General features: G+C 44.6%; 2 protein-coding genes across 3 annotated transcripts in view; both read left to right on the top strand.

Annotated features, from left to right (window-relative positions):
- The window catches only part of DAAM (disheveled-associated activator of morphogenesis-like protein), a 129992-nt gene extending 120494 nt beyond the window's left edge, over positions 1 to 9498 (top strand). For both annotated transcript variants that reach the window (XM_084583932.1, XM_084583930.1), the window contains exons 20-24: positions 793 to 1007; positions 1776 to 1837; positions 2457 to 2649; positions 5457 to 5627; positions 6728 to 9498. In XM_084583932.1, the coding sequence (XP_084440058.1) occupies positions 793 to 1007; positions 1776 to 1837; positions 2457 to 2649; positions 5457 to 5627; positions 6728 to 7081 (995 nt within the window). In that variant the 3' untranslated portion in view covers positions 7082 to 9498. The remainder of the gene's footprint in view (positions 1 to 792; positions 1008 to 1775; positions 1838 to 2456; positions 2650 to 5456; positions 5628 to 6727) is intronic.
- Positions 9499 to 12359: 2861 nt separating this feature from the next.
- Positions 12360 to 16325, top strand: LOC146172945 (uncharacterized). The gene is made up of 3 exons (XM_084585087.1): positions 12360 to 12913; positions 13504 to 13673; positions 14773 to 16325. The coding sequence occupies exons 1-3, from the start codon at positions 12360 to 12362 to the stop codon at positions 16146 to 16148; spliced, it is 2100 nt and encodes a 699-aa protein (XP_084441213.1). The 3' UTR covers positions 16149 to 16325.
- The last annotated feature ends 2039 nt before the right edge of the window (positions 16326 to 18364 follow it).

The raw sequence follows: 18364 nt of genomic DNA on the forward strand, positions 1-18364 counted from the left end.
AATGATCTATTCGACCAGTGACGACTTGTTTGGATATCGCTAGAGTAGTTCACGTATCCTTATTCAGTAGGCACGCGGGAAACGTTTGCGGTAGGCTTATAAAACTGCTCGATGGCTGCCTGCCTCCTTAGGTTAGCTCAATTGACCAAGTGTGAAGATGAACTGTGTGCTAGCACATCTCGTTTGATTTCGCTTTCTCTCCAAGGCTGGGGTTTATGATCAGGCTTAATGCAAAAGTCGGCGAAATGGATGACTTGATGCACCTTAACGCACCTTAACGCACCTTAAAACGGCAGTGCGAAAAATATTGTATTCTGTATCCACTGCGCATGGCCAGAATATGATAAAGACTACATGCAATGCATAACGCGATATTGTGATAGTTAACCACGAGGAGTGACCAATAGAAATAGAGAGATGGGTGATCGATGTCATAGTGCTCTCGCGCAATTGCTAGCGGAGTCCATTCGTTTGTGCTGCCGTGGAATCGAAACCCAGGCTCGGCAAGTTAATGTTATTTTTTCTGCAAGTCTATCTCGCTTCAAACTGTCGGACGGAGCGCTTTAATACTAATGCACTAATGCGACAACTAATTAAGTTAACATTTTGCGATCAACCTGCTCTTAAACTTATAAAAGATTGCCGTACGTCACGAGTGTGTGAAATGACGTGCGATCCGGTTATTGCCTAAACAATTTGGATGTGGCTACGTGCCTAACGCATCAGTGACGTGACTGTCCAAATAAAAGGGGAAAATGATTCCGAGCGATGCCGTCGTTTTCTATTTTTCAGCCGTTCTGGAAGCATCGAAGGAAGTGCAGCGCAGCAAGCGCCTCAAGAAGCTGCTCGAAGTTGTGCTGGCATTCGGAAACTACATGAATCGCGGTCAGCGCGGGAATGCGGTCGGTTTCAAGCTGTCCAGCCTGAACCATCTGGCCGACACCAAGTCCAGCACGAACCGGAACTTCACCCTGCTGCACTACCTGATCGAAACCCTGGAAAAGAAGGTGTGCGCCTTGATTGCGTCACAGGCTGGCTGCTGCTGCCGCTTTTTGGGCTATGAAGTGTGTAAGAAGACTTGTAGGCTAGTCGATCGTAATGGTGCAACTACTGCTTGTTGGTTATTTCTTTCGTAAATCGTGACGGGGGCACACCTCAAGGTTAACATTGATTTGCTGCTCCCAAGGTTAAAAGACCAGTTCGCCTCACGAAAGCTGATTTTGCGGCAACAATGACTGCTTGCTTCTTGATGACAACTTTAATATTGATAGGAAATAGTCTGGTTTTTGGTTAATTGTACTTGTTGATAGAATTTTGCCTCGCATTAGACATTGAATTGGCATATGTGCTTCAATAAATAAAGTAGATGCAGTAGAAAGACCGTAGAGGCACTGTTCTTATATTATAGCCTGTTGTTAGCAGTAACGGAATGTGGCACCGGTCATATTTACCTACTCGACGTGAGGCTGCGATGAAGCGAGGCTAGTCAGCAGAGAAGCGAATCGGTTGTTCGCACTTTACGAAAGCTCTGCGCTCGATGGTGGTGCTCTCGAGGGCGAGGGGCATGGATCTGCGATGAAGGGTGCGACAAAAGCAATTAGTTCTTCTTCACTACTCAAGTGTTTTGGAAGAAAAAATACCGGCTAACCGCATCCCGAATATCTGATGCGAGGCTGCAACATTTTTGACAACAGTAAACTGGTCCGCTTAAGTCTGTCTACGAATTTGGATGAGAAAAACCGGAGTGATAATAAATTGGCTGCCTGTATTTTCAGTTCAAAGATACTTTGAAGCTGGAAGAAGACATTCCCCACGTCAAGAAAGCAGCGAAAGTCAAGTAAGTAAGAAAGGTTTCGTTATGCTGACTTCGGGTGAAATAATAGGAATAATGTTTATTTTTTTTTCGTTATAACATGCTGGATTATGAAGGTAGTTTTCAATTTTATGGTCACTGGTGTAGTTTCTGAAATTTTTTACTAGATAAGAGTGTAACATAAAATGTTTTACTGAACTTTCAAACTAGTGCCGCCCATTTCGATAACTAACAAATGAGTGCAAATTACGAGCGCTGCGACGGAGAACAACAACCATGTTCAATCATGTACCAACTAGCTCAACTTTCCGTATTACTGTAACAAATGAGTGTTACGGAAAATGTGTCAAGAATTTGGCTGCTAACCCAGTGCAGCATTTCTTTTCTGTTCATCAGGAGAGAAAAAAAAAAGGATGAATAAAGTTGATTTGATTTGATTCGATTTAAATCTACCCAAAACATCGCCGTTTTTAAAGCCCATCGAGTGCTCTTTCTTCATTTTTTTTGCAGATATATTTTATACTTTCTGCCTATATTTTTGTCCCCTTATCAAAGCCATTCTTTACATTCTAATGTTGACTTTTTTGCTGCATGAATCAGCCGCGGTGATCCACAAAACAGTTCCCAACGCTTTTTATTGCAGTCTGGGCGAGCTGGAAAGAGAGATCAGGGACCTGAAAACAGGTCTGAGCGAGGTTCAGAAAGAGCTCGAGTACCTGCGCGGGCAACCCGCTCAGCCGGGTGACAAGTTCGTCCTCGTCATGAAGGAGTTCATCACCGGTGCCACCTACAAGTTCTCTGAGCTCGAGGACAGTTTCCTGGACATGAAGTCAAGGGTGAGCGGTGTACTGCTTTGCTGCTTCAAGCACTGACTATCGCCATTACATAATTGCAGCATGCACTTGTGCAGGTACTTACCGCTCCATGTGTCTAACTGTCGGAAGTAGGAGAAATAAAAATAAGAGAAATTTGATCCCGATAGAATAATATGCAGTTAGGGCAATGGATATAGTTTTGTTGACACTTGAGGCCAGTAATAATTTTCTCTTATGGATGAAACACAGCAGTACTTTATTAGGAACATGTGCGGAGTTGAAAACTATTCAAGAAGAAAACAAATTATCCTTACTCACAATAACCACTGCCATGGTTGCCAAATAGAACAAAGGTCTCTACTACGACTCTACTATGCAGCAGATAAGGAGAGAAAATAGCATCCGTAATGTTAGTTGACAATAGGAAAGCAATTAAGATTGACACTAACACCTGGCATAGCACGAACGATATAGGCGATACTAATACCAAAGCTCCCGAATCGGACGCGGAGGCATAAAATACCACTGCAGTACTGTGCACCTCATTGTGATGGAAACAAAGTCGAAGCTATGAACAACCACTCAATATTGATCGATTGATTGAAAACTTTACTGCGCTCAATAAAGTTTTCAATCAATCAATCAACCACTCAATATGCAATGAGCACAGATAGCAGCCCGTGGTGTGTAGAAGACAATATGAATGTTATTAGGGAGAAAGCCTTTATATTTATAGGCTCGTGTAAATCTCGCGTCGGGTTGGTTTGTCCGCGAGATGTGTCAGCGAGTGTCTGGGAGTGACACATCCTGCGCCTTTCCTTTCCTGTAAACCAATTATAAAAAGCCGCTAAACTTCGATGCGTTAAGCGCAATGCTATTGATTAGAAATGACTAAACATGCTTTGTAACAAGTAGTAATGACTAAAATGACCTAATGCCTTGCAATGACCAGTATGCCTAACGACGACTGGTGACGGCTACAGTTGATTACAGATGACTATAATATGCTTAGTAATGGGTAGCAATTACTTACTACTAATGTCTAGTAATGAGTACTAATGACTACCGTTGATTATATATGACTAATATGCTTAGTAATGGGTAGTAATGACTTACATTACTACTAATGTCTTGTAATGAATACTAATGAGTAGTAGTTGCTTATTATAAATTACTGATTATAAATGACTAAACCGCTTCTGTAGTGGACGGCAGCTGTTGCGGCGTGCGTCTTTCTCTCTCTCTTCTTTTTCTTCTCTCTTTTCTCTTAGAAATTACTAAAATACTTAGTAAAGACTAAAATGAGATGCCAAGAAGGAAGGATAATAGGTAAAGAAAAGAGAGAAGAGAAAGAAGCGTATTATAAGAGGAGAAAAAGTAGGCTTTTGCCGTTCACCTCTTAATTACGTCTTAAGAGGCCCTTTAATTTTTAGTTGATGAACATAATCGGCGGTAGCAGAGTCGCGTTGAGTGACGAGGGAAGATAGTTTGGTGGAATAACGTGATGGTGGCTAACAAAGAGCACAAAAAATCACAGTTTCTACTCTGACTATGTCAGTAATCGTTGAACACCCGCAAAAACGTTTTCTGGTACATTCTGCTCGATAATGTGCATTAAGGCGCGCCTGCATGAACCGCAGTTCTCAGAAGTCTTCGTAAAGTACAGACGTTCAAACTCTGCTTTCCCGGCGATGTTTAACGAGCTGTTGACACGCTCTGAAGCACTGACGTAGGTCTGTGTCGCAACGCTGTCCATATTCTTTGTTTTTTTTCTCGCTTTGGTCAGGTGGAGCGCCGTGGTGATAAGGCCGGAAACAGAGCGGAACAGTCAGAACAGCCACGCGTGATCTTAAATTGTGCTGTCCGTACCTAGAGTGCATAAGGCTCTTAATGTAAGTGCTTTGCATAACAGCAAATGTGAGGTTCCGGGGTGGCTGCATTGGCTGGGAGGTTCATCGAAAAAAAAAAAAAAAAAAACAGAATAAAATGTGTACATCGTAATGTGATTGGACAAGTCGGCAAAAGAGAAGAGTAGATTGTGCAAGTTGGAGTTGGTTCACTGTAATGAGAATTAAAGGGGTGGTCACTAACAAGAAAAAAAGAAAAAGGAACGTTAACTAGAGGACGTGATTACAGCTTTCGCGTCCTAGCAGTTTTGCAATACTTTATTTATCCTCTTTTGGTTTGGTTTGGTTTGTGGGGTCTAACGTCCTAAAGCGCCTCAGGCTATGAGAGACTCTGTAGTGGAGGACTCCGGAAATTTCTTCGTCCGCACATCAGCGTTTTAACTAACAAATAGGAAAAACGTTGTAGGAGGACATAAAGGGGATGCAGTTTTCTGGCGCCATTGCACTTAAGAAAGTTGCGCTTGAACTAGTTAGTAGTGGTTATAGATTCTTATTGTTTCTAGTGGTAGTGAAGTAAACAAACGAAAAAACGCAAATATCATGCGAGGGCATTCATATTTTCACTTATTAGACAGAGCGCAGTAACTCCACCTTTACAAAGGAACTGTTTTATCAGCCGTGAAAACTATTTTCATGCATTGGATATGTGTAAACACTTCAACGTTCAGAACATATTCAGGTAATTGCAAACAGCTCTTGTTGGTGTCACACTATACATGACTTCGGTGATCCTGTCAGGTCAGGTTGATTACTGACGCTGCCAATTTGTGTGTAATTAGAAAGCACATTATTTTATCATGATTCACCGACTCGTCCACCAACGCACTCTTTTAAAGAGCACTTAAAGAGTATGACGGTCGGTTCCCCAGCGTGAGGTATTGACTGACCATCGCGTCGATGTCTTTCTTTTTTGCGGTGCAGTACGAGAAGACAGCGCGTCGCTTTGGCGAGGACCCTGCGCAGGTGCCTCCCGACGAGTTCTTCAGCATCTTCGATTCGTTTTTGGCATCGTTCAACGAGGCCAAGAATGACAACGAAAACTTCAGGCGGAAGAAGGAAGACGAGGAGCGCCGCAGCAGGCAGGAAGCCGAGGCGAGTTGCATTTGAAGACGATACTTAAAGGACGCACATTTTGGCCGATATTTTGGCGGCACTTTAACGTATATAGACAAGAGACAGATGGGGCAAAGGCAGTGCAACGCCTTTCCCGCCTTCCTTGTCTTTTTGGTAAAGTTTCTGCAGGGATGCTTTTTTGTCCAAAGGTGAGCTGAAACTAGCTACGGAATTCCCATTGTTTGCACAAGATAGCCGAAAGGCTGATAGTTGTAACTGCCTTTTGCCTGCACAGCCCTTTATAAAGGGGGGATCTTCGCCATATAGTATCTATTGGGCTCTGGGGTCTGGTTTAAAAACTCCGGATGCCTTTCTTATAGTACGCTGTGTTCAGATGTACAGGGAGGATGTTTTTGCTGATGCATAATGTCGATGACACTGCGAGTGACGTCAGAACTTGGCTTGTAGTCTCGTGCGTCATTGAAATTGCTAAACAATTCGAGAGCGATGGGGAAGGCTCACAAGGCCGTTGACTTCTGAGGCTATTTGTTATAAAGTATATGCGCCGTGACTGTGTGAAATTTGAGATTTTGTAACCTTAAGCATGTCACTGTGGGGTGAGTAATTTTCTGTGGTCGCTAATCGCTTCTTGGGAAGGTTTTAGAATGCAACCGCGTAAGGCAACAGAAAAGCTGGACACCGAGACAATGTCGGCAGATTACTGCATTATAACAATAAAGTCTGAAACGGATAACGGAAAAAGGAGCTGCTATAAGCTCAAGAAAATGTTAAACAATTAAATGTTAAAACAATTAAACAATTAAATCATCGGCTGATTTCGAAAGTAAACATATCTGGTCGACAAAGTTTTCTTGCGGTTCTCAGAGGCCAGGCTATACTGCCATTGGCTTCAAACCGTTAATCACGGAGTTCTTGGTGGAAGCTCAAATATCACAACAATACGTGCGTCTTTCTTACTACGGAACGAAGATCAATACAGCGAAGAACAATTGTTTTATAACAGCGCTAAATGGTAGGAGTCACGCTGAGTGTCCATTAAAAATAGCCTAATTTCCCTTTATGTATCGTAATTTGCACATTTCGGGAGAAAACACGCTTATTTCTCTTCCCTCACACAGAAGCGGGAACGCAAGGACAGTACTCTGCGCGGCTTGGCCACGCTTCGGGCCAATGGCTCGGCGACGCTCAACGGGTCCCTGAACAGCCTCAAGGGAGGTCCGGGCACTCTGAACGGTGGAGGCACCACTGACGACAAAGGCGAATTCGACGACCTCATATCGGCTCTCCGTACGGGTGACGTATTCGGCGACGAGTTCTCCAAGACGCGTCGCAACCGACGCCGCGGCAGCAGTCCGGCCTCAAACAACGCCGCATCCGTGCTAGCCGAAAACGGACACCATGTGATGGTCAATGGGTCGGCCGTACATGACGTCTCTCGGGACCGCATCATTCCGCGAAAGCTAAAGTCATGAGGCCTAGTCTCGCAGTGCGGTTTATATAACTGATGATGCCCATAGAGGTCACCGTTCAAAAATCTTGCCATTGCTTTCCGTAATACAAAAAGTCCTAACGCGGATGTGCACACTCTGTCAGCAGTTGCTATTGTGAAGTACGATTGGAGGTGTGAATATTGATGTGCATGGACATGTTCCGCGCTTGTGTGAAGTTAGAGGGATTTTCTTGCTTGCTATTCGGTATTCTCAGTATGTCCGAAGCTAAAAAAAATTCCGTGGCTTTATACTCCCATGCATGACTTACAGGCAGCTCTCATCACGCTGTGCACTGCTAGAGTTCCTTCGAAGAAGTCGCTACCAATATTCTTGCGAATCAAAAGGTGTGTGCTAGGTCGATGCTGCTGCAATGTCTGATATTGTTTCAACAAGAGACGATATTGCCCTCCAAAAAGTAAAAAAGAACTTCAGTCATGGCTGCCACATGCCTGAGGGCGAAACATTAGGAATAACTTTGGAAAAGTGTATTCCTTAGAGAGTTGTAAGAGACATTGTAGAAAATCATGACCATATAACAAGATTTTTCTGGGTCATTACAACACAAGAAAACAGAATTATAAATATTGTACAATATGTGTTTCAGGGAATTATCTATATGAAAAGTAGCTTTACTGTCCATCTCTGGTCGATAATAACTGGGTTGAATAACTCAGTTCCTCAATTTTTTTTTTGTCGACTTTTGTAAATTTGTCCTTGCAGCAACGAATTGGAATTAGAATATGCAGGCATTCTAAGGCAATCGCTCTAATGCTATATACACATCGCGAACTACGCCTTCGATGTCTCGTGGTTGTAACATATGAAGAACGACGCTCTGATAGAGCATGCTCCATTGTCATCCTTAGTGAAAGAAACTATTTCTTGATAATTCATTGTGTCATGATGTCTTAGCACAGTGCATCACCATATCTTTGACGGTCAAATTTTGATTGTTTTCCGGTGACTGCGGATGTCTACTTTCCGTCAGCAAAGACGAGTCTCCCATTGTAGATATGCTGCCATATAATCACTGCCATCTGATAAAAGTAAGCTTGTTTTCATGTAAAGTTTTACTCAGTGGTTCAGTTTTACTTCAATTTATTTTAAACTGATATTTTGGTTGTAGTAACATGAGCATTAACATTTTACTCATAATCTGTTCATTGCGTTTCATATCTATTTTTTAACAAACCTGAAACATCGCTAACGGGTCTTTTGTCATGAATATGTTTTGCGAATGTGTGCTTATCGATTGTAAAGTTTCAGCCCCGACCACTTTAATTCTTTGCAAGCTCGCGGGGCATAAACCAAATCTTATATACTTTCTTCTCTTGTATACAGACTTCTGCTACTTTCATGAAATTAATTTAATAGATGTTTTAAAATAGGGAAAGACCAGAAATCTTTTCCATGATAATGTGCCCTGTTAATGGAAACATGGTTTTGAAGGAGAGGCGGACATAGCACTGAATTTGTGTTTCTTCGTCGTAAGCCTTGCTTGAAGCGGACCTCTGCCTCCCAGCGCTGATATCACTTCAAACAGAGCACACAAGGTGCTGTGTGCGGAACATATAGATATATGTATAACTCTTGTATATAGGAGGAAAAAGTCACACTGTAAATTGAACTATGATTTTCTCTCTGTGTTTGTACATAGCCATCAATTGCAGTTTGACTACAGCTGTGCATTATTCTTCTTTGCCAATAGCGTTGTGCGTTAGTCAGTATGCTCGCAAAACAATGCAACCACCTGTTGCCATTGAACGTTTCAGTTTCTTAACCATTTTTTTTGTATAACTGCCATTTATTGTTAAGCGAGTGCCCCTTGGCATCGATGTAATCAACTTACTACTGCTTCTGCGCAATTTGCCGGAGTTGAAGTTTGCAGGCGGCCGCAAAGAATCTCCCGCACCTTTTCTTACGGCGCTTTTGCACGCTTTTTGTACTTTTATATTCCCCAGATGATGTGCTTACGAATACTAATGGTTGTTTCCTTACTTTTACTCACAAGAGAGAACTTATTTAGCGTCGATGTCTAGTCGTAAAGTGTGAGATAGAAGCATTAAAGTGGAATTGTTATATTTACAGAAACAGTTCGTGACCAGCATGTGCTCATGGTTTCCTAAGTCAGGTAGCGGCCGCCGTACTCGTATCGGAGTATCCTCATCGGCACGCCGCCTTAGGTGTTCCGGGATGAATGTGTGTTCTGAGACCCACTTAGCTGGCACGACTTGTGCAATTTTGTTTGTTTTCTCTTCAACCTCATTATGGTTTTTTTTTTCGCAAAGTTGAAAGATGCTGCTGCCACAGCTGCGTCGAATGTTGAATGTTGTGTGTAAGCTCCTCGGGTTATTTTTCTTTTTGTACATGTAGAATAAATATTGAGATATCTTAACGAACACGTTCCATTGTTTTGATTGTGTCGTTATACAGTGGTGCTCATAAAGAAAAAAAAATGCCCTCGCCCTTTTAATCTTCCCATTGACTTCTCTTAGGCTTTCAGCGGGCAAAAAAATCTCGAATTAAATGTTTTGTTATTAACAACAGAGCAAAGTGCATGCTGTACGCGAATAAGGAACATCAGCAAATAGAGCAGGAGACGGGCGCCATTAACTCTGTGACGTCATACTCTTACACGCAGAGTTCAAGTGTTCCAACACTGTAACGCGATAGCGTATCCAGTCGCACAAACAATTGGCCCAATGTTGGTATTATGTTGGACATATTGGCATGACCAATGAATTGCCAACACAGTACCAATATTTGGCCGTGATTTGCGCGGCCTGGGTAAAGGCTCTATCCTTCAGAAAAGCCGGTCTTGCCGGCCTCGTCAGAGCGAATTATCGGGAGCATGGTTCTGGCAGGTGACAATGACCGGACACTAATTAGACTGCGTGTTCTGTGACGTCACAACAGCACCACCACGATGGGTTTGTTATTGAGAGGGGGAAAGAGGGCGAGGTTTACAAAGAATGAGGACGCCAAAAGATTATTTCCAAAAAAAAAATGGAAATATAGAAGTCAGATATTAGAAGATTTGCTCACACCAGGCTTTTGCCCGCCGGGGCGGCGCGGTGCACTGGCAAACAGGCCCACGAATTTCAAGAAGCATGGTTTTTAATTGTTCATAATACATCTTGGGGTATTATCTCTGGTTCAATAGGAAAAGCACAACCATCGTTAAAAGCCTGAGACCTATATCGGCTAGGTAACGGGGATATTCAGGGGAACCTCCCTCAGGAACAAAGGCCTCAGAGAACGCGCCTAATAAGGCTGGCTGGTGCCTTCATAATCAGCGTGATAGCTTATGCCATCCCCTTTCTCAATCTCAATCCTGGCGAAGCGAGAAGGTCGAGATAATGATCAGAACGTCATTCAAAAAGGCTTTAAGCATATCTCTCCCCCACGTCCTCCAGAGATTCATGAAGAGATTGCCAAAGCGGTCAGGCGGCACATATCTGGCTGCTCAAATCCAGTGTAGCGGGCGGAAAAATACGAAAAGAACTAAGCTTTCGCCGAGAGTCGTCCTATCTCGCTGAACCTTCCGAGCTTGAGACGCGGAAGCTGTTCAAAATTGCACCGATTCCCCAGAATATGCACCCGATCCATGACAAGGAACGAAGGGGGCATAGAGCGAAATGTATTCAAAGCAACTAATGAAAGACCCTTCTGAGAAATCAGCCTATTGCGATGCAGCGAGCGCCAACAGAAGAAGCCGCGGTCATTGCAGTGGTAGATGAAATCATTCCCAGAAAGAAATTGCATCTGTTAATACCCGCAACGCTTTAATAGCTTAGAGAGTGCGATACAGCTAGCATATACGGGTACTAAAGCCATGATGGTTCTATCTGACAATAAGGCGGCTGGTAGGAACATCGGCAGAGGCCTAAGGAGGTTTCAGTAATCTGGGTTCCATCTCACGAGGATTTTTACCAGGCACTGAGGTTGCCCATCGCCTCGCTCGATATGTATACACCTGAGCGGCCGTAGAGACTCGCTACCCGGAGATAAAGACTCTCTCATGACCAACAAGTAGCTCTCTGAGATTTCCAGACTAGCCAGAAGGATCTATCCACGAAGGATCGTTCACAATACGTATGAAAGATAGGAATGCGGTCAGGACCTGCACTCTTAATTTTGGTTCCACATAAACTCCACCAGCTCCACATAAGTTCCAGGTAAATCACTTCTAGATAATTTATCTGGAACCAGGCGCTATCACGTTGCTCTATGTGGAACGCTACATTTATGGCTTGCATCTGTCTCTTTTTGTAACTGGAACGAGCTTGTATTAACTGGAACGCACTCTATTTAACGTAACATCCGTTTTTTTCAACTTCAGCGCATTCCACTTACCCACAGTGTGTTCGAAAGAAACATTGCGGCGTTCCAGATAAAAACCGGCACTGTCGGAAAAGAAACAGTTGATTCAATTGAACACTTTCCAGTTGTGTTTTCGCTCAGAGCAGTTGGCAGCATTTGGAATTTGGGCCAAACGCCAACTTGTGTCCATTAGTTTAACTAAAGGAGCAAACACAATTGCAAAGTTCCCATTTGGAATGAACGGTCGTTTTTCGATTGGGTGGTTACTGCAGAACACAAATTATGGTTACCATTACGTAGCGCATTGCATGCATGTGATTTCTGGCCTGAAACTTTTTTTATTTATTGCTTGACATTTAGAGCAAAGAATAACGTTGTAGTTTTTAAATTTGCGTAATATTTCGCTCTGACAAGGGCTATAGCAAAGGAGATGAGTATATCAGGATTGATTGATTTCTTTCTTTTTGTCTTGATTATTGGTACAAGCTTCTACTCCCGTGCATTGATGTCGCGTGTGTCTCTTATATTGTGGGGCCGCAGAGTTTTATTAGATAATTTGTTTTTGAATTTTTGCCGGCTGTTCCTAACCGAAAAAGGAACTCTGCTTTTGGAGAAGCCGCTTCGACAGCTGAATTTAAATACGTTTGTCGTCTTCCCGACTCGAAATGCTATGATGATTCCATGTCGAAGAAGGCTGTATCGTGCAAGATACGCATGCGCAGTGCCTACCGGCAACGTCATGCACTGACCACTGCCGGTGATACCAGCACGTGCCGGCATCGATCAGCCACTATAAAAGCGAACACCTTCTATCAATAAACGTTCATTCTGTTCTGGCATGTCCTGACTGATACATGGTGTCAGAAGTGGGCCGGCTGTTGGCCTTTCGAACAGTGTCTTGAAGGAAGCAGGGAACGTCCGTGCTAGCCGCCAGATAATGGAGCTACTCAAGCCGCCTGACCAACTACTTCTGTCTGGGAACATCGCAAAGAAGTGGGCGTTGTTTAGACAGAAGTTCGAGCTCTTCCTGCAGGCTACAGTGTCCACCAAAGAACCAAGGACGGAAGCGGCTAAGACGGCTCTGCTGCTGAGTGTTGCTGGGGACGAGGCCCTTGAGGTATTTAATAACTTTACCTTTTCGGAGGAGGAAAGCAAGGACGACTATGCAACGGTCGTGAAGAAGTTTGAAGTTTACTGTCAAGAGCAGCAGAATGAAGTGTACGAGAGATACACGTTTCGTTCAAGAATCCAGGCGGAAGGTGAAACCTTTGAACATTTTTTTCGTGACCTGCGGAAGCTAGCCCAGAGTTGCAATTTTGCAGCATTGAGTGACTCAATGATACGGGATCAAATAGTATTCGGCACAAGTAGTCCGAAGGTCCGGGAGAGGATGCTTAAAGTGAAAGACCTTACGCTGTTTAAGGCGGAACAGATCTGCAAAGCTGCGGAAGTGTCATCGCAGCAAAATGAGGCCTGGGGCCAGTTAGAAAGGCAAGTGGCTTCAGTGAAACAACGTCAGCGTTTCCGTTGTGGCAAGTGCAATCGAACACACGAGCGAAAAAAGTGTCCAGCGTTCGGGAAGACATGTTTTGCGTGCAAAGGGGCCAATCATTTCGCTGTCTGCTGCCAGAATGAGCCTGCAGTCGGTGCAGTAGTTCACGAGGAAAGCTTGGAAATCCTCAATGTCAGGGTCTGCACTGTCGAAAGAACACCTGATTGGATGGTTGCAGCTAAAGTAGCCAATCAAAATGTTCTTTTCAAAGTAGACACTGGGTCTCAGGCAAACTTGCTGCCCTATTCGGTCTTTCGTAAATGCAAAGCAGAGACAGTCCTGCAGCCAAGCAGCTCCATTCTTCGGTCCTACAGCGGGGACGAGATTAAACACTTCGGCACGGCGACCTTACCAGTGGTGATGAACGACAAGTCCGGAACTTTCACTTTCTTTATCGTGAAGAAAAGCAAGCAGTCAATACTTGGACTACACGCAACTGAGTCGCTGGGACTGGTGGTGCGTTCGGTGGAAGCCGTGGACACGGAGTGTTCTGAAAAAGTACTGCAAGAATTCCCGCAGCTCTTTCAAGGTACCGGCTGTGTTGCCCGTCCATACCGGATGGTTCTGCGCGAAGATGCCATACCAGTGATACAGCCAGCGCGACGTGTTCCGTTGGCATTGCAAGAACCACTGCGGGAGGAGCTGCAACGCATGGAAAAGGCCCACATCATTCAAAGGGTCAACGAGCCAACAGACTGGGTGAGCCCACTAGTTATTGTTAGGAAGAAAGATGGCAAACTGCGGGTCTGCATGGATCCTAGAAACATTAACCAGTACCTGAAGCGGGAACACTACCAGATGCCAAAGCGTGATGATATTGAGGCGGAGCTCGCTGGCGCTAAATACTTCTCTCGTCTCGATGCAAATTCTGGGTTTCATCAGATTCCATTGGATAAGGACACATCAACAATTTGCACATTCGCTACACCGTTCGGGCGTTACCGCTTCTTGAGACTGCCGTTCGGGATTGCTTCAGCACCAGAGGTGTTCCAAAAAACATTGAGCGAGGTATTTGACCAAGCCCCAGGCGTGCGCGTGTATGTCGATGACATTCTGGTATGGGGTGCGACACGTGAAGAACACGATGAGCGCCTCCGTGGGGTATTGGAACTTGCAAAGCACGCTGGCTTAACGTTCAATGCCAACAAATGCAAGTTCGCTTGCACAGAGGTTGAATTCTTGGGCGACATTATCAGCCAAGACGGGATAAAGCCTAATCCTACGTTTACAGCATCATTTGCCGAAATGACAACCCCGGCTGATAAGACGGCTGTTCAGCGAATGCTGGGGGTGGCCAACTACTTTGGGAAGTATATTCCGCGTATGGCTGATAAGACCAAGCTGTTGCGAGATCTTGTCAAAAAGGACACAATCTTTCAGTGGACAGAGAAACACGCCGCTGAATGGGCTGCTCTTTGCTCTGTTTTAAGCAGTACACCTGTGCTGGCAATTTTTGATCCAGCTAAGGAAACAAAGGTCAGCTCGGACGCATTAAAAAACGGTCTAGGAGCTGGGCTTTTGCAACGTCACGGGGATAGCTGGCGACCTGTCGCCTACGCATCGCGTGTCATGACTGAAACGGAACAAAGGTACTCGCAAATTGAGAAAGAAGCACTGGGAATTACCTTTGGCTGCGAAAAATTTCACCACTTTGTTTATGGAAGAAAAATTGTCATTGAAACGGATCACCACCCACTCCTAGCAATTGCATCGAAAGATATTGGCGATATGCCGCCAAGGCTTCAACGTTTTTTTTTACGCTTGATGAAGTACGATTATTCCCTTCATTTTGTACCAGGGAAACAGTTGCTGCTGGCCGACATGCTGTCGAGGTCATCGCCCAAGGAATCAGCGGACACCACCGGCTTCCCAGACGACGTAGAGGTTCATGCCGTTGGAGTGGTCACGGATCTGGTGAGCAGCAGAACAATGACTAGACTTGTGGAGGCTACTGCAAAGGATCCTGATCTACAGTCTGTTATAGGTTACATTAGAGACAACAGTGATCTGTTCGGCAGCCTGAAGCCATTCGCTGCAGAGTTGTCCTTCATAGAAGGAATCGTGTTAAAAGGGACGAAAGTAGTCATTCCAAAGTCTATGAGGGCAGAAATGCTTCGACGTCTACATGAGGGTCATTTGGGCTTGAATAAATGTAAAGCAAGAGCTCGACAGCTAATGTTCTGGCCCGGACTCTGCTCCGATATCGAGAGGATGTTAAACGGTTGTACTGTCTGCCAGAAATACGCGTACCAACGACAACGCGAGCCTTTTTTGATGCGGCCAACACCTCATTACCCTTGGTACAGAGTCGGCGTGGACATCTTCCAGCACGGCTGTAGTTCTTACCTGTGCGTGTACGATGCCCTCTCCAACTTCCCGGAAGTTGAACAACTCAGCGACACCACAGCTCGCACTGTTATTGACAAATTAAGCGCCATCTTTGCCCGCTACGGGATACCAGTAGAAGTTTGCAGTGACAACGGTCCCCAATTCTCCTCCCACGAATTTGCTGTTTTTGCATCCAGGTACGAGTTCCAGCACGTGACTTCGAGCCCTGGATTTCCACAATCTAATGGACTTGCCGAAAAAGGCGTTCAAATTGTGAAAAGAATCATGAAAAAGACGCAGGAGACACGTCAGGACTTCTGGTTGGGACTGCTGTCCTACCGGTCGACTCCATTGGAGGACGGTCGTTCACCGGGTGAGCTCCTGCAAGGCAGAAGACTGCGCACGCTGCTCCCTGACTTCAGCCGCCAGCCAAAGACAACTGTCTTCAAGCGCAAGCCACTGGATGCTAATGCTAAATCTCTACCGTGCCTCAAGAAAGGAGAGGTGGTTAGGATTCGTGACAAACAGTGGACCCGCAAAGCGCGAGTAGTGGGACCGGCTGCCCCGCGGTCATACCGGGTCATTACGGAAGATAACAAGCTGCTTCGCCGCAACAGAAGGCACCTAAACTCGACGCTGGAACCCTTCGAGAGCGGCATAGCCGAAAGTGAAGAGTCCGACAGTGAGTGCGAGCCCGTAGACGAGCACGTGCCCAGCCCGAGACTTGTAGCGGCGCCAACTACGGACGGGCAGTCGACGCCAACAGTAAGGCGGTCCTCCAGAATCAGGCGCCAGCCAACCTGGCTACACTACGATGGTAACTTCAACCAAATAACAACTCGCTGACCTTTCAAAGAACTAATAAACAGGGGAAGATGTATCGTGCAAGATACGCATGCGCAGTGCCTACCGGCAACGTCATGCACTGACCACTGCCGGTGATACCAGCACGTGCCGGCATCGATCAGCCACTATAAAAGCGAACACCTTCTATCAATAAACGTTCATTCTGTTCTGGCATGTCCTGACTGATACAAAGGCCAAGTAAATATACATGATCCAAATAGAATTGAGGGACGAAATATTCCTGTACACAATTGCATGCACTAGCGAAATGGTGTTAGAAGTGTGGAGCTCAGATGACCAGCTGAAAAAGAGGTCTTAGCATTTGACTTTGGAATTTGGAATTGTCTTGTCGCTTGGAATTTGTCTTGTCGTAAAACATAAAAGTATTGTTTACCATTAATTTTCCCCACTAAGCTATTTTTACAACCGCTGCCAACATTAACAATATACACATTACACAAAATAGCCGTACGCGTTCATTTACATGCTGATTGTGACGCACTCAGGAGGACAATATTTGCGAACCTGACCTCGGTCCCAGCTGCTAATCTACATATAATTCAGTTCATGCATTATTCTATCAGACAGCGATAAACAAAAAAATGGCCCTTAACTCAAAGAAATTGCAGCTGTGAAATTACGTCACGTCTCTAATAACGCAGGGAAAGCTCAGATGATACGGTACTCTTTACCGAATGTATTAAATTATGACCACCTTAAACCTTCCCAAAGCGCATTTGTGTTTCTAATCAGCCTAGATTGATCTTTTTTTACTTGCGTATTATTCCATTTTCAAGCCCGCACTCTACAATACATAAAAAATATACCTTGTAACTGTATTTTCCGTACTCATTTTTACTTGTTTACCTTCACTGTATTGTGGATTCATGCTTTGATATATCTTTTCTTTTTGTAAATTAAGTGAAAGTGAACTTGTCCTGAGCTCGCGCTCATCAAATTTGCGCGACGTCAAATTTCAGGGATCCAAGTGGCCAAGTTTTGGGGGTGGTCCACACACATATGGAGGTCACCATTGAATTTCCGATATTAAACTGCATAAAGTAACAAAATTTCCATAAAGAAAGGTGTTAGGCAAGGAGACACAATCTCCCCAGTACTATTCACAGCTTGCTTAGAGGAAGTATTCAGAGACTTGGAATGGGAGCAGTTAGGGATAAAGGTAGATGGAGAATACCTCAGTAATCTGTGATTTGCTGATGACATTGCCTTGCTAAGCAACTCGGGGGATGAACTGCAAAAAATGATTGGTGACCTAGACAGGAAAAGTAGAAAGGCAGGCTTGAAAATCAATATGCAGAAGACTAAGGTAATGTTCAACAGCCTCGGGAAGGAACAGCAGTTTACATTAGGTAGCGAAGTACTGGAAGTAGTAGGCGAATATATTTACTTAGGACAGGTACTAACCGCAGATCCAGACCATGAAAAGGAAATAACAAGAAGAATAAGATTGGGATGGAGCGCATTTGGCAAGCACTCACAGATTATGACTAGCAGCTTACCGGTATCGCTAAAGAGGAAAGTATATAACAGTTGCATCTTACGTGTACTCACCTATGGAGCTGAAACGTGGAGGCTAACCAAGAGAGTTCTACTTAAGTTGAGGACCACCCAGAGGGTTATGGAACGATAAATGGTAAGGGTAACATTAAGAGATAGGAAGCGTGCAGAGTGGGTCAGAGAAATAACTCAGATTACCGACATTCTAGTGGAAATTAAGAAGAAATGGGCATGGGAGGACATGTAGTGCGAAGAGAGGATAACCGATGGTCGCTTAGGGTAACAAACTGGATTCCAAGGGAAGGAAAGCGTAGCAGGGGCGGCAGAAAGTTAGGTGGGCGGATGAGGTTAAGAAGTTCGCAGGGGTCAAGTGAATGCAGCTAGCACAGAACCGGGTTAAGTGGAGAAATATGGGAGAGGCCTTCGCCCTGCAGTGGGTATAGTGAGGTTGATGATGATGATGATGACGACGACGACGACGATGATGATGATTAAACTTAAAATGGACGCTATTTTTAGTTAATCTCGGTCGAGGTCAAATTTCGGGTGTCCAGGCGGGGGAAATTTCAGGGTGTGGGCACGTACTCTCTGATGACACGTTCCGCGGACAGATTCAGCATGCGTGGTGTGTTATATCCATGAATTAAAATAACCAAGCTAACCATGGAGGCAATATATGGCACAGCACACCGGCGCCC

The sequence above is a fragment of the Amblyomma maculatum genome, chromosome 11 (assembly GCF_055883805.1).
Source record: "Amblyomma maculatum isolate TAMU_Amacu chromosome 11, ASM5588380v1, whole genome shotgun sequence".
Classification (NCBI taxonomy): Eukaryota; Metazoa; Arthropoda; class Arachnida; order Ixodida; family Ixodidae; genus Amblyomma; species Amblyomma maculatum.